This window comes from Pan troglodytes, chromosome 5, assembly GCF_028858775.2.
Source record: "Pan troglodytes isolate AG18354 chromosome 5, NHGRI_mPanTro3-v2.0_pri, whole genome shotgun sequence".
NCBI lineage: Eukaryota > Metazoa > Chordata > Mammalia > Primates > Hominidae > Pan > Pan troglodytes.
Genome location: NC_072403.2, coordinates 160,915,570 through 160,932,514, shown reverse-complemented (window position 1 = coordinate 160,932,514; position 16,945 = coordinate 160,915,570). Strand labels below are relative to the sequence as shown.

General features: G+C 43.0%; 1 protein-coding gene across 1 annotated transcript in view; it reads right to left on the bottom strand.

Annotated features, from left to right (window-relative positions):
• Positions 1 to 16,945, bottom strand: part of UST (uronyl 2-sulfotransferase) — a 332,659-nt gene that overhangs the window by 55,506 nt on the left and 260,208 nt on the right. The window contains exons 6-7 of the mRNA XM_016956447.4: positions 2,307 to 2,404; positions 59 to 216 (exon numbers count right to left, since the gene is read on the bottom strand). Of these exons, the coding sequence (XP_016811936.1) occupies positions 59 to 216; positions 2,307 to 2,404 (256 nt within the window). The remainder of the gene's footprint in view (positions 1 to 58; positions 217 to 2,306; positions 2,405 to 16,945) is intronic.

The following is a 16,945-nucleotide window of genomic DNA, read 5'->3' as shown; positions in this document are numbered from 1 at the left end:
TGAGTAGCCCTGGACACAGACCTCTCATGGAGAAGAGCTTGCTTACAAATGAAGTTACCTGGGTCTTTGTAGATACTGAGCACGCCCTTGAAGTAATGAGGTAAAAATCTTTCCAGTAACAGCAGCACATCTTCCAACTCTTCAAGAATCCCCACGAGCAGGAAGTTTTCATTCACGTTCAGCTTTGCTCTCTCAAGGGCCCATTCACCAGGCTCCCTTTATGGATATAAAAATTTATTTAAAATCAGACATTCATATTTGAAATGCAGCAACAAGATGCTGAGAGTTTACCCCCTCTACCTCCCACCTTCACTTGCATAAGTCCAAATCCTATTTCCCTCAAGGACCAGCCCAGATGTAGCCCCATCCAGGGCCTTCCCAGTCCTTCCAACTGGTGTCCTGCCCTGCTCACCATTCCTTCTCTGTCACTTTCATCCATGCTTCATGCCAAGCCCAGGGCCTTGAATTCAGAGGCCCTGCCTAAGTATTGTGGACAAATGAATGCAGGCACAAGCAGTTAGGTTCTAACAAATACTAATCAAGGGGTGAGTAGAATGGTTTTTTAATAGGAGGACCAAACTGAACCAATTAAATGAATTTAGGAGTTTTGAAATATGAAACTTACCGACATAGTATTTATGTAGAACTCAAAAGAGCTGTCAGGTCATGCCTATTAATCATCTTATTCTTTGGAAGAGTTAAAGAGGAATCTTTGGATTTTTGTTTTGTTTTATTTTGTTTGTCTAGATTGCAGAAGGAAAACAGCCTAATTTGTAAAAATCAGAGAGCTGATTTGTAGACCAGCTCTCTGAACTGACACTAAGGCGAGTGAGAAAAGCCCAGGAGTGGGGCTCCAGGCCTGGCTGTCATTTATCATTTGGGGGAATTGGGCAAGCCAGGGTTCTCTTTTGAAAAATGGTAATAATCACCCTTACCTAGTTCAAAGCATTGTTGTAAAGACTGTGCAAGGTGATATGATGAAAGAGTTATAAAAATCATTGTGTGTGTATCAAGGTGTGGTGTCATGAGTCACCTCTCCAAGATTAGAAAATTTAAAAATCTGAAAAATACTACACGATTTAAAAAATACTTTAGGGAGTTCAAATCATGTTTCCTGTTATAAAGATATTCACTGTGATCAGCAAGTGAGTCATCCAGCCCCAAATCTTCCCAATACCTGAAGCACTAAATGTTAACCAGGAGGTATTTGTTATTGAGGCAAGGGTCAGGGGCAGGGGAGAGGCCACCTGGACTCAGGGGGCTTATGGTGAAGTCAAAAACCAACACTCCTAGTTCTATAATTTGGACTATAAGCAAACTCTTTTGTTATGGCAAATGAAACAAGACAGGAATAACAACAATACGCCTAAAAACGAAGCAGAAATCATAGCATAAGCAAAAAAGTACAATGAATGCGTTGCCGGTGTAGAAGTAGCAGTTCTCCTTTGGCCTTTTCAGAAACACAAGGACCCTCTAGTTAATGTTTCCTTTGGGGAATAATGTCACTTCTGATAGCAGGGGTTGATTTCCTACCAAGCAAATATAATGCTTCATTGTTGCTGCCATTTCTTCTCCAGGCTATGACATTTGTCTAGCACAGTAGATTTCAACTATAGCTACACCAGAAGCATCTGGGGAGGCTGCTACACACGAGACTATGATTGGGTGGGGGTTCTTAACAAGTATACAGGGGTGCTGATGCAGGACCTGGGCAGATCACACCCTGGAGGTCCTGACTATCTGAGTAAGTCACTCTCTAAAGAAGGTTGTGCCTTCAAGTAAGGTTGACAGGTGATCATTATAAAACACTTTCTTCTCTGCCTACTAAGTATGTCCACTATGGGATTGGGGTGTGGGCTTCCAGCGTCTCAGACCCAGTGACACATGCCACGAGGGCAGGTTGTTGGTTAAGTCAGTCACTGTACAGGAGCAGGCTGGGTGTTCGTTCCTGGTCTTCACGATCACATTTTATGTGACATTTTGTCATTTTATCCAAAGAGAAAGACAAACAACATGGGATGAATAGTGACAAGTATGTTTTAGGTATAAACAAGGGTTTGGTTCCAGTTACAAAGCTTTATATGGTGGTCTCCTGAGGCCTCTACAGACCTTGATTTTTAAATTTCATTATTTATAGGACATTTGGAGTCTCAAATATTATCTTGAAAGATTAATAGTAAACAGGAACTGAATTCCAGAAGGTTGAGAGACTAGGGATACAAAAGATTCCCGCCGAGTACCAGGCTGGTGGGGTTCTTGCCCTTGTTGTGCGTACGTGCATGCCATGAGCCTGCTTTAGCCCTTACCTGCATCTGGGATGCTGTCCACAAAAGTACGGAATGATGTAAAATAACCTGGGGTTGGAGCACTCGGGATAGTTTTCAAGAATACACTCATTGATATCCTAGAAGAGAAAATACAGCAGTCAGATGTCTTGTAGTCTCTGCAAGGCTCTATCAAATGCCACACAGTTTAAGTAAAATTCATGATTGAATTACACAGGCACGCCTTGAGAAGATGAAGAGAATTCATAGATTTCATGAGAAAACTTCTTTTTTGCCTCCCAGCATCCTGCTCCACTGGCCAGGCACACACAGGGCTGGGCCATTTTAGAGAGTGCATGCTCTGTTGAGTAAACTGCATCTCTGCACTTCCTGGTGGCTCCGAGTCTTAAGTTTGGTCACAGGCCTTGGGAGAACAGTGGTACCCACTGCGCTTCGTGGTGGCGCCACCAGTTGCCAGCCAATTAGGTATACAGTTGGCAATTAATAAATGTTCGTTGCATGAATTTAGGGCTTCTCTGTGTATCCATGCATCCAACAACTAAGTACCTACAATAGTCTCATAAGAGTTTGCAAATTTTAGAGCAGCTGTAAAATCACTTCTAACATTATATTAGCTTAAAAAGTAACAGGATGTTTATATACAGACACCTTCTCACTTTCAAAGGCAACAGTTGTGACTTCCAGGTTTTCCATTTCTCTTATATGAGGTTGGACATGGTGTTTCTGAGGGCATTACCAGAGCTTGAAATGGCTTGGTGGGGGTAAGCAGAAGGGCTCAAAACCAACTTTTATCAAGGTAGATTATATTAGAGATTCTAAATAAGACATGCTTCATTCTCAGGTATTTCTAAGGAGAAAAGATAACTCAATCTACAAATAAACCAAACAGCTGTAGGATGTTTTTCCAGAGACTATACTGGCAAGGCAGATTAAGACTGGACACAACTCCCAAATATGGTTGATGAAATTTATGAGTCGGTAGAAGCTACTGTATCTGATATACATGTGTGGGTGTAGGTGTTTAGGTGTGGGTGTTTAGCTAGTAACAATTTTTTTAGTTCAAATTGGGAATGAGAGAAATATAATTTATGCTTTTTCTTAAAAACAATAATCCCCTCATACTTCTTCAGTTTATATACCAATTAAGTAAATTACACAATTACAATAACAAATTCAATGGAAATAAACAGAATCTGCAAAAAACACAATTGAGAGTACTCAAGCACTTGAGTTTACCATGAGAGGCGGAGGTGCAGTTTCCAGGGAGGAACATATGAGAAGCGAATGGGGGGTGCATATGTCTGTCCAGCCATGTGGTGAGGGTGATTAAGAGCATCTCATTGTGTATGAAAACCCATTAAAATGCAAGACACTAGACCTGAAATACCTTTCTAAGAAGAGTTTGACACTGACAGATGTGTGTGTGTGTGTGTGTGTGTGTATATATATATATGGATATTCATTGCTGCAATGAGTTTATTTATTACAACAAAATATGGCAGAACTTACATGTTCACGAACGGGGGATTGGTTTTAAGAGAAATTATGGTACATTCACACACTGAAATACTGGATACCTGGAAAGAATGAGAAGGATCTGTGTGTGCTATCCTGAAAAGTCTTGGATAAATTTTCAAGTGAATGAAAGTAGACTACAGGACAATATAAACATGTAGGACAATATAAAAATCAACATGTTTACATAAACACAAAAGGATCTGGAAGGAGACACAGCACACGATTGAAAGCAGTTTTTTCTGGTGGTTGGCATAAAGGAAGATGAGAATATACTGAATTTTTCCTTATTCCTTTTTTGAAGTGTTAGCTTTTATTACAATGTATGCATCTTACTTTTTTTTTTTTTTTTGAGACAGAGTCTTGCTGTCCCCCAGGCTGGACTGCAGTGGCGTGATCTTGGCTCACTGGAAGCTCCACCTCCCGGGTTCACGCCATTCTCCTGCCTCAGCCTCCCGAGTAGCTGGGACTACAGGTGCCCGCCACCACATCCGGCTAATTTTTTGTATTTTTAGTAGAGATGGGGTTTCACTGTGTTAGCCACGATAGTCTCCATCTCCTGACCTTGTGATCCGCCCGCCTCGGCCTCCCAAAGAGCTGGGATTACAGGCGTGAGCCACCGTGCCCGGCTGCATCTTACATTTATTGTGAGAAAACTGTACAGAGATTTACACACTGTGAAACAAACCAAAGCTTGTGCGGGCGGGTGCCTGTGCTTTGCCTTAAGGATGCTCTGAGCCCCCTGCCCTGCTCACATTTGAGGGTGTCCTCTGGTAGTTGGCCTCCCCTTGGAACCTGAGCCTTTAGTCCGAGGGACCCAATAACCCTGGTGGCCTCCCTCTGCAGCAGTGGCAACAGGGAGGGGGCCAGGAGCTGGGTGAGAAGCAGAGCCTAGGGTGATTCTGGCCAGGACAGTGTTCATCTGCTGAGGTCGAGATTTCACAAAGAAGGACGGAGTAAAGTGATGGGGAACATCCAAAGAACTGTCACATACGCAGTCAGCCCCCCAGAGTCCTGCATTAACAGGAGGAGCAGGGCATCAGAGACCGCCAGAGCCTCCTACAGAGGCTCTCGTGGCACCTGCTGCTTCTCCAGAGCTGCCCTTGAGCAAGTACTTGGGTGCTTATTTGTTTAGGTTGTAGGTCCCTCAGAGCACAGACTGTTCACTGCATCTCCAGTGCTCAGCACCCTGCCTGGACAAAGCAGGAGTGCAATAGATACTGAATGAGTGAGTGAATAAATGGCAGAAGGAGAGAGACAAGGCACACTGCTCCAGAGCAAGAAAGGAAGCAGACACCTCTTCCATTTGCTGACACTGCCAGGGTTTTGTCCTCAGCAACCCCGGGCTCGCAGGAGTAGACAGAGGGCATCAGCTGGCTGGTGAGGGGAGGGCGGAGGAGGCGCTGGGGCCTAAGAAGGCCACTTCCCTATTGGAATCCACAAATAACCTCACGAGGTCAATTTATAGGAAGACATAAATTCCTAGTTTTAAAAGTGCAGTTAACAATTCTTTTCTTAGACCAAGACGCATCCTGGGGGATTTCAAAGAGTTCCATTTGAGCCCATTAGGTTGATGAACGGCATTCATCACAACCCATCTATGGTGATGCTATAGGAGGATATAAATAAAGATGACTGGACCGGAAGATCCAGAGGAAGCAGAAATGAGCTGAGAAGCCCCAGGCATGGAGCTGCCAACTGCTTGGCCACAACCACAATAAATGGGGATGCTGCTGCCTGGCAGCCTGAGGACCAGGGGCCTGCAGGAAACTGCTCCTGGCACCTCCTACCCAGTCCACTCTTAGCAGAACCGAGACCTTCAGTGAGCAACATTTCAGCCTCCTGGGAAACTAAATGAGACCAATGAGCTGCGCTTACAGTGGCCTGTTCTGACGGATGCCTTTCAGTCTCCTAGGACCATTTGGTTGCCCTGGTGTTCATGATTTATCTTTGGTCTAAGATTTATTATCCCGCATTGTTTTACAATCACCTTTTAATACTAAAGTTCTCTCAGCACATATATTTTCTAAATGATTATGCAACTTCATTTTTTCCTTCCATGTAGTGCTTCTGGGGTAAGATTGCTTTTTTAAAAAAGAAAAAAAAAACATTTAATATGGATTTCAAACTTTTGTTTAAGATTGTCACTGCATTGATGACTTTAGCCAAGCCAGCCTGCTTGCCAGCACCTGATCTACGACTTGCTCCTCTGGTTCCTGAGTCTTGGCACACACCATGGGCACCCCTGCAGTGCCCTTCCCTGCCAAGTCTAGCCCTTTTTATCATTGGGTCTTAACATAAGACCCCACGCTGCTCAAGATTTTGCATTATTAGGGAAATGAGATCATCTCTCTGAGTAAGCATTCCAGATAACTATGAGAATCCTTTTCATTGCCAACACTGTACAAAAATTAATCCATTTGTGTTGCAATGTATTCTAAACTGTACTATTTTAAAAACCATATGCTTTCCTCCCTCTAGACTTTCTTTGTGGGTTCGTCTTTTTCCATTCTGATCTTACAGCAAAATCATCTTTTATCCACTTGCTCCTGTAATGTTTCCACCAGATGGATGGTGATGGGTGACTCTCATCTTTTGAGTCTAAAGGGCCGGCTGGTCTCAGAGGAAACTCCAGTCACTGCCTCCAGTTCCAGAGAGTCCTTCCTGAGGCCTCTCTCACCCTTACTTCCACACCCCCTCTTCACCCCCACAGGATGATGACAGCAGCTTCTCAGCCAGCAGCTCTTCCTTCCACCTCTCCTCCCTGTGTGCAGCCTCCAGAGGTGCCCCAGTCTGCACTTCCTTGCTCTCCTTGGAGGACTCCTATTGACAATGCAACAGGGATAACAATGAGGCACCTGATAACAAACTGTGATTTCCCTGGCCAGACTTCCAGGGCATTTGATATGCAGGGCCAGGAATCTGCATTTGAAAGAAACTCTGGTGACTCTGAGAGGATGGTCACTCTTCATGAGCTGTCAGTGTATTAGGTGATTCATCTCATGCCTTTGCTCTTCCTCTCCCTTGCCACCTCCCTCCTCACCTAGTCTCAATAGCAGGCCCAGGTTTCTGGCGGGGAGAGTTAACATACCCCAGTCCACCTGGGCTAGCGCTCACTTGGGTCCAGGAAAAGGAGACAGATAGGACCATGGGCTTCCTTCCATGCTGGCCATTCACTGCCAGCCACATCTGGCAGATGGGGTCCCTGGGACAGGGCTCAGGTGCCACATCGCATACTCTCTTCCCTGTTGGCTGGAACCCAAATGTCTCCAGGAGTGGGGTCTGTCTGGAACCTCATCCATCAGCTGGGACCTGGCACTCTAACCTAGTTCTAGTTCTTAGGCTAGATCTGCTCCCAACATCGGGAGTGGCCAGAATTCTTTTAGAAGTGGACAGACTTCCTCATGGTGCCCATGAAAGGACTTCCAAGCTGGCCTGAGTGCTCCTGGCATCCTGAAATAACCTTCCCACCCACCTTGCAGGGGCTCCTCTGTGTATCGGCACTTGCTTCACCCACATGAGGGCTTGCTCTAGAGATGAGACACTGCGCTGGAGGCCTGGACACCTCCTACTCCCTCCCTGTCAGCGAATTTTCACAGCCCTGCCTCCTTCTCCCCACTCTGCACTGCCAGGCCCACAGGCCTCTCGTCTGCTTCTGCCTGAGACAAAAAACTGCTCTTTTATTTCTCTGTACATCAAGAACTAGACAACTGCTTCCTCTCTTGGATTTCAGTTTTAATTTTAGAAAGGGTGGAAGGAAGAAATTCCCAGGTGGAGTTAATTTTATCACAAAAGGTGAACTTAGAGACGATTCATATTTTACTTATCCTTTTATAAGACAGCACCTTGTCTGAAAGCCACTGAACTGAAAAAAGACTTATTGGTGTTTTGACACAGCTCCATGCTTGAAACATGGATCAGTTTTGTCCATATGGCCCATGGCTTTCAAAGACAGGATTTCTGGCTGCTTTCAATAGCAGAATCCTTAAGAGGCCATATGCAAAGTTCCCTGAATGAGGAAAAGGAGATTTGGGTGCTGGTCTCGGCTCCAAGATTAATTAGCTCCAAGATTAATTAGCTGGGTGTCCTCAGCTAAATCGTGCCATCTCTGAGCCTCAGTTTCTCCAGCTACATAATCTCAGTCGATGAAACTGCAGATGGACGTACCTGGTACCAACTTTTTTTTTCTCTTTTTTTTTTTTGAGACAGAGTTTCGCTCTTGTTGGCCAGGCTGGAGGGCAATGACGCGATTTTGGCTCACTGCAACCTCTGCCTCCTGGGTTCAAGTGATTTTTCTGCCTCAGCCTCCCGAGTAGTTGGGATTACAGGCAGCCACCACCATGCCTGGCTAATTTTTTGTATTTTTAGTAGCGGCAAACTCGAACTCCTGACCTCAGGTGATCCACCTGCCTTGACCTCCCAAAGTGCTGGGATTACAGGCATGAGCCACTGCGCCTGACAATAACCAACTTTTAAGAATAGTTTTATAATCTCAAGATCTAGAAAAAGCTGTAATTTCTTAGATACCAAAACTTACGAGTTAATACAAGGCTTTTACTCTGCATTTATCATTTAAACTTTTTCACCTTTCATGAACGGCAGAGAGAGAAAACCACCAAGGTTGGTATCAGACAAACCTCAGTTCAAATCTTGGCTGTACCTCTTGTGAGTTGTGGAGTCTTTGGCAAATGTTCACTTCTCAAAAGCTCAACTTCTTCATCTGGTAAAATGAGGACAATAATACTTGCCTCATAGACCCTTTGCTAAGATTAGAAATCATTTATACCAGTTACTTTACCTGCCACTCACCTGTTAAGATTATGCCATCTTTATTATACCTTCAGCATTTCAATTCCTTTTTACTTAATCTTATATTCAAAAACACCATTCCTGGTGATTCTGATAGTTTTTTTTTTTTTTTTTTAAATAGTGACTCTGGCTAACTCACAGAGAAAACAGAGAGGAAGAAAAATATGGAAACATGTAATGTGCTATCTATGTCAGTCAAAACAACAATACAATTTAATGGAAACACAAACGGTATTATGCAAAATATACCACTGTGGAACTTTGGACTTCTTATAGCTCATCTTACTCTGCACATGACGCAATGTAACACGATGATATAAAAAGCTCTTTTTCAATGTGGACTTAAAATTGATTTTTGGAGCCAGTCTTCACACGCTAAAAATATGGATATTATGGAAAAGGACGGTTTCTTACGCTGGCTGTGTTAGAAGTGGGAGAGAGAAAAATGACTGTCATTCACCATTGAGGCAGTACCCAAATCCTCGACCCATAAGTGGACCACGGTAATCAGAGTACAAGTTTAATGGGTTAAATGGAATGGATGTGGTCTAAGTTAACTTTTATTGCCTCATACACTCTTCCTTGTAAAAGGCTTTTTTCCAACCTTGTAAAAAAATCTGAGCCAGAACCAGAGGAGTCAAACAAGACTTTTTAGTGAGGCTTAATGGATTTGAAAGTGGCAGATGGCCAGATACCATCATTCTCCCATTCCATGCTCATGTCTAGCGTGAATCACTGATGACACACTCTAGTTGAGATGGGAAGTGTCCTTCAGAATTCTCAATACAGTCATCCAGGAAGCACCAGCATCAGGCAGAGAAGCACGTTGCTCTCCCTGTTGTAAGCACAGCTTGCGATGTTGGATATTTAATATCTGTGGCATCCACCGTAGTGGCTTTGTGGTCCTTTACACTACTTCTGAGTTTATGGCTATGTGTCTGATGGCAGGATGGCAGATAAAGAATTTCTGGATAAGTGAGACATAATGCTACCTTTAATTATTTCATTTCTTTTTCATATGAGTTAAGTAAATCCTTAATAAACAAACTGGCTTTAAAATTATTGGGAAAATAAAAATGGAAATGCCTTTTGTTTGTTTGTTTTTTGAGATGAAGTCTCGCTCTGTTGCGCAGGCTGGAGTGCAGCGGCACGATCTCGGCTCGCTGTAACCTCTGCCTCCCAGGTTCAAGCAATTCTCCTGCCTCAGCCTCCTGAGTAGCTGGAACTACAGGCATGTGCCACCCACACCTGGCTAGTTTTTGTATTTTTAGTAGAGACAGCGTTTTGCCATGTTAGCCAGGCTGGTCTTGAACTCCTGACCTCAGGGGATCCACCCTCCTGGGCCTCCCCCCAAAATAGAAATGTCTTTGGAATTGTCAGCATACATGCTTTTTGGGGGGGTATCTATCACCTCAAACATTTATTCTTTGTGTTACAAACAATCCAATTATATACTTTTAATTATTTTAAAATGGACAATTAAATTATTTTTGACCATAGTCACACTGTTGTGCTAGCAAATACTAGGTCTTATTAATTCTGTCCAACTATGTTTTTGTACCCCTTAACCCTCCCCACTTCTCCCCGCCACCGCCATTACCCTTTCCAGTGTCTGGCAACCAATCTTCCATTCTATCTCCATGAGTTCAATTATCTTAATTTTTAGCTCCCACAAATAAATGAGAACTTGCAAAATTTGTCCTTCTGTACCTGACTTATTTCATTTAACATAATGACCTCCAGTTCCATTCAACATGACCTCCACGTCGTTGCAAATGACAGGATCTCATTCATTTTTATGGTGGCATATCAACATTTATTTTAGCGAATATCCTCATTCATTGGGAGCACTAGTCCAATGGAGCTCTTAAATTCTGAAACTGAAACACTTACGGACACAAGAGACCAAACATTTTTTGAAGTCATTCATTTGGATTCCAAGAGTGTGAGTTTCCAGTTTCTATTGCATTGAACTAAAGACAAAGAAATAGTCACAGTTGTGTTATTTTTTTTTTTTTTTGGTTGAGACGGAGTCTTGCTCTGTCTCCCAGGCTGCAGTGCAGTGGCACGATCTCGGCTCACTGCAACCTCTGCCTCCCAGGTTAAGCGATTCTCCTGCCTCAGCCTCCTGAGTAGTTGGGATTACAGGCACATGCCACCACACCCGGCTAATTTTTGTATTTTTAGTAGAGACAGGTTTTCACCATGTTGGTCAGGCTGGTCTCGAACTCCTGACCTCGTGATCTGCCCGCCTCAGCCTCCCAAAGTGCTGGGACTACAGGCATGAGCCACTGGACCCGGCCAAAATAGTCACAGTTTTATGCTGAAATGTTCCATTATAAGATGAAGACCAATATAGTATCCAGCTCAGTTTTCATTAGATTTTTGGTAGGCTCTTTTCAATGAACTACAGCAAAGTTTACTAAGCATTTGAGATGCCTGTAGGCAGGACCCTGTGGAAGCTGTAGTGCCTCTCCCCCAGAAATATCCCTGCACTTCTTCTGGTTAACACAGTGTCACTCAAACAAGAAACCGCAGTCTTTGAGGTTCAAGGGGTTTTGATGCTTTTCAGAGATGTGGAGCCCACAACTACAATGGTTTCACAGAGAGTCTGGAAAACACGTGGAGCCTAACCAAACAAAAATAACACATCCTGATGGAGTCAAACTGGCTAATAGACAAACTGGTTGCTTCTATTTCTATAACAAAATATTTATCATAGTTACATTCCAATTCAGTTATAGAGATTAGGGAAATTGTAGTACATGTCATTGTAAATAACTGCAGTCATTTAAAATGTTTACAAAGAATATGTAACTATAGGAAAAATGCTTACCTGAGAAAGTCAGGATAAAATTATATATATAATATGACTACAACCCTAGTTTTTTTTTAAAAAAACTTATATTTTAAAGATAGATGGGAATAAAATAAATTTAAAAAAATTTAAATGATTGGATCTAACATGGTAGAATAAAAGATTTTCCCCTTTTTCTATTTTGGTCTTAAAATCTTATTTGATGTATATGTGCTATTGAAAAAAATTCAAAAATGTTTGTCAAAGTAATATGTACATGTCAAAAAAAAAAAGAAAAAAGGTATAATGAAAGCAACTGTCTCTTGTTCTATGCCTCTCTGCCTCTCAGTTGCGTCCCTCAGAGGTTAAGAATCCCATTTAGCTGGATTCTATGTCTGACTTGCTTGTTTTACTCCCTCGTTTTGCTGAAGTAATTCCTCAAGTAACTTTTTGCTTTGCTGTTTTCTAGCTTACAAGGAATTTGTTGCTAATAACGTTCTCAATAACTTGCAGGTGATGTGTGTCTGTCTGTGTGTGTCTGTGTGTGTGTGTGTGTGTGTGTACGTGCGTGTGTGTTTTAACATCAGAGAAGATTGAGTGCTCTTTAACATTTCTGTCTCTAACCCTGATTTTCTGAAATCTCACATGGTAGACCTAGCATTGTGCTGAACACTTAGCAGGCCCTTTTAATCTGGGGCCTCATGTCTTTCAGGCTTAAGATATTGGTTTCTGTGTGTGTGTGTATGTGTTTAAATAATCTTCTCTCCTTCGTTTTCTGCATTCTTTAATTCTAGTTTTCCAATTGGCTTTTGAAACTTGAATGATCTTTTATAATCGTTACTCTTTCATCTTTTCTTACTCTGTCTTTTTGCTCTTCTAAGAGATTTTTTCATCTTCCATGTCCTTCCACTGAATTTTTGATCATGACAATCATATTTTAATGTCTAAGCGTTCTTTCTTGATGCATGCTGATTTTCTTCTTATAGCATCCTGCTCTATCTATGGATGCAACATTTTCTCCAGTCTCTCTGAGGAAACTAAGTAAAGCTCCCTCTTAAAGCTTTATTCTTTTTCCTGAAATTTGTCTCCCTTAGGATTATTGTTTCCATTTGCTTATTTTAGCCCCTGTCTTTTAAGGTGCAGTCTTTCTTCAAATAGCTATGGATGTTTTCTTGTCCATTCGTATTTAATGATGAGTCAGGAAAAACTGATGGAGAGCTGTGCTGACATTGGTAGCGTTTATCAACCAGTGGGCTGCACCATCCTGCTGGTGATTATTTAATGGCCAGGTTGGGAGGTCTTTTCTCAGGAAACATTCAAATACTTTGGGAATGAATCAATTTTTCACCCAATAGACGGCTGCTGGGTGCTGGGCTTTCCCAGGTAGGGATGAAATAAAGGGCTTCTCTTCCATATAGACAGCTCCAGTCCATCCTTCTGCTGTCAGCCTCTTGCTTTATCCATCGTCCCTGGCATTTCCAAATAAGCCTGGAGTCTTATTCAGCTGTATTTTCTCCTCCAAATGCACTCTAGACTGTGGCTTCCTGGCCCAACTTTATCAGTTACCAACATTGTATGCCTTCTCCCAGGTACAAGGGTTTCAACCTTGTTTTTCCGCTCACTGTTGCATGTCTGACCCTTTAACATGTCCTTATTATCATCTTAAGGGTTAGGAGAGAATTAAGTGCTGCCCACTTGCCTTCTTATGCTGAAAATTGTCCAACAAGGGCGGGTTCCACCCACCTCAAGCACACACACCATGAATCATGTACAGATGGAGAAACTGAAATAAAATCAATGCAAAGGAAAACTTAATGGCAAACATCTAAGACCTTAGAAATACTGATTGCAAATCCCTGTAACTTCAAAATGGAATCTTATCTTTTGACTCAAACATTAATGCAACATTTTCACATGTTAAAATGTCTATAAATATTAAAAATGCCTTATTTTTTGCAACATAAATTCCTGCCTCTGTGGGAGATTTCAGTTTTTCCCCCTCAAGGCTATAGCAAATTGGCAGGAAAATCTCTCACTAAATAAGTTAGCTCACAGACTGCACAGCAAGGCACCATAACCAGCAGCAACAGCTGGTGACGTACCAGCTGTTAAGTAAGGTAATTTCCTTACCCTAACCTTACTGCAGCAACAGTTTATCTCTTAAAGAAGCCAGGAGGCAAGTTTAAATAGAAATTTGGGAGTATGAGCAACATGGGAAGAAACAGACTAAACAAATAGATCTGGGCTCTCACTGCACCTTAGAAAGAAAAATGAAATACAAAAATGTAAGATAGCAAGAGGAAGCAACTGGCCTCTTGGTTTTTCAGGCTCCTTTGCTCCTTAGGAGTAGGGACAGATTGGCTTCTCTTTCTTACAGCCAAAAAAAAAACCCCTGTCTTAAATGTTTGCCTGGAGGTCGGGCGCAGTGGCTCACGCCTGTAATCCCAGCATTTTGGGAGGCCGAGGCAGGTGGATCACCTGAGGTCAGGAGTTCAAGACTAGTTTGGCCAACATGGTGAAACCCCGTCTCTACTAAAAATACAAAAAAAAAAAAGGCCAGGCTCGGTGGCTCACGCCTGTAATCCCAGCACTTTGGGAGGCCGAGACGGGCGGATCACGAGGTCAGGAGATCGAGACCATGGTGAAACCCAGTCTCTACAAAAAAAAAAAAAAAAAAAAAAATACAAAAAATTAGCTGGGTGTGGTGGCAGGCGCCTGTAGTCCCAGCTACTCAGGAGGCTGAGGCAGGAGAATGGTGTGAACCCAGGAGGCAGAGCTTGCAGTGAGCCAAGATTGCACCACTGCACTCCAGCCTGGGCAAAAGAGTGAGACTCCATCTCAAAAAAAAAAAAAAAAAAATATTGGTTGGGTGCGGTGGCGTGCACCTGTAATCCCAGCTACTCAGGAGGTTGAGGCAGGAGAATCGCTTGAACCTGGGAGGCGGAGGTTGCAGTGAGCCAAGACCACACCACTGCACTCCAGCCTGGGCAACAGAGTGAGACTCCATCTCAAAAAAAAAAAAAAAAGTTTACCTGGAATGATGTCTTCATCACTTTTTGGAATGTTTAAAAAACAGTAGTTGAATGCATGAAGTTAGCCATGATTTTGTGATAGAAGTCCAGTTAAGAGAAGTCATTCATTCATTCTCTCTACTGGAACTTGAAGTTCCTAAAATCATTCAGAAAAACCTGTCAACTACAGACAGAAGATAATAAATGAGCATAACATACCAAGACAGAGACGATGTTGACTCTGTGGTTATGGAAAGTGGGAAAAATGCAAAATGGAAGATCAGTTCAGTATTTATGGCATAGAAATCAAAACCACAATGATATACCATCTCACACCAGTCAGAATGGCGATTATTAAAAAGTCAAGAAACAACAGTTGCTGGCGAGGCTGTGGAGAAATAGGAACATTTTACACTGTTGGTGAGAATGTAAATTAGTTCAACCATTGTGGAAGACAGTGTGGTGATTCCTCAAAGATCTACAACCAGAAATACCATTTGACCCAGCAATCCCATTACTGGGTATATACTCAAAGGAAGATAAATCATTTTACTATAAAGGTAGATGCATGCAAATGTTCACTGCAGCACTATTCATAATAGCAAGGACATAGAATCAGCCCAAATGCCCATCGGTGATAGACTGGATAAAGAAAATATGGTACATATATACCATGGAATACTATACAGCCATAAAAAGGAACAAGATCATGTCCTTTGCATGGACATGGATAAAGCTGGAAGCCACTATCCTAAGAGCAAACTAACAAATTAACACCGGAACAGAAAACCAAACACTACATGTTCTCACTTATAAGTGGGAGCTGAACAATGAGAACACATGGACATAGGGAGGGGAACACATACTGGGGCATGTCAGTGGGGCTGGGGGAGGGAGAGCATCAAGATAAATAGCTAATGCATGTTGGGCTTAATACCTAGGTGATGGGTTGATGGGTGCAGCAAACCACCATGGCACATGTTTCCCTATGTAACAAAACTGCACGTCCTGCACAGGTATCCTGGAACTTAAAATAAAATTTATAAAATATTATGGTATAGGATGAGTGCAAGAAACGCCCACTGTGAGTGGACTGCAGGTGGTGGTCCTGTCCAATTGTTTTCAGTTAGTTACAAGGACCTCTTTGGCCACAGTGGGGACCCTCCATGAGGCAACCCTCTTCAGCCACCCTCAGGTCTGCACTGCTCCCTCTTCAAATCTGCCGCTGTCCTGGGTGTGATTGTGTTAGTGTGAACCTTGTCATTACTGCCTTTCCCCAGTCTCTCGAGGGCCTTTCATCCCTCAGTCATCTGGGGCTCTCTCTGGCTTTCTTCTCTGATTCCCATCCATCAAACATGGCTCTCAGCTAGGTGTCTGGTGGAAATGAGTTCATAAATTAATGCACACAGAAGAATAAAGAAATAAGTTATCAAGCTCAATGTGCTTCCAAGAAATACTTGCATTTTAGTGGAAATCAGTCCTTTAAGAAATGAGGTCTAATGGTGGTGGAGAGAGGGAGGGAGAGAAGAAGGAAGGGACTAACCTTTATTGAGTACCAATCATTTTATTCAGTAAAAGCTTGTGGAAGGAATGAAAAGTACACTGGAGACTTTACTAATTCTATCTCATTAAATGAGCAAAGTTCGGGCCCACTGTCAATTTGGTGAGAGGCAGAGAGACACTGCTGAGGTTGCATGCCCTTTTTCTTCTCAGAAGGCTCCCAGAGGTCACCTTGAACTTCCTGTCAGATCCTGAATTCTTCTCCAGCTTCTGGAGTCTTCTTTCCTCTACAGCCAGGGCCGCTCAACCCTCTCCAATTCTATGGCTAATCCTGGACCCAGAAGAGAGGGATGTAAGGAGTTCCCAGTAAAAGGAAACGTCAACATACACAGAGGGTCTGTTGGGCAGGTGCTGGATGGGCAGGGCTCCAAGACCTCCTGCCCTACCCAAGCCAGAAGAGCTCTGCTTCGCCTGGGTTTACATATTGGGTTCTCTGTAAGGCTTCATTTGATACAAAGGTTCTAGATCTGAGAATCATTGCTCTAGGCCAGCATGCTGAGGCTCAAGACATCTGATCACCAGCCTGGGCAACAAAAAGTTGTCTCTACAAAAAAGTTAAAAAAAAAAAATCAGCTGGAGGTATAGTGGTTCATGCCTACTGTAGTCCCAGCTACTCAGGAGGTTGAAATGGGAGGATCACTTGACCCTGGAGGTCAAGGCTGCAGTGAGCTGTGATCGCACCACTGCATTCCGGCCTGGGCAACAGAGTGACACTCTGTCTCTCTCACACACACAAAAGGCACGTGATCAGCTAGCATGACCCTATTCCTGTGCCCTAGTTCTGCCCATTGTACTTCTTCCTTGTTTCTGAGATTCGGGCCCACCTGGTTCTCCATTTCTTAACTGAAGCCATGTTTTGCTGCCTGTATCTGAGCCTCTGTCTTACAAGCTTGCTCAGTACTCCTGGTTCATCTAGATTCTATAAGAGTGTGGTCTGATTTGCTTTCACTAGGTACTACCTCCAGTGG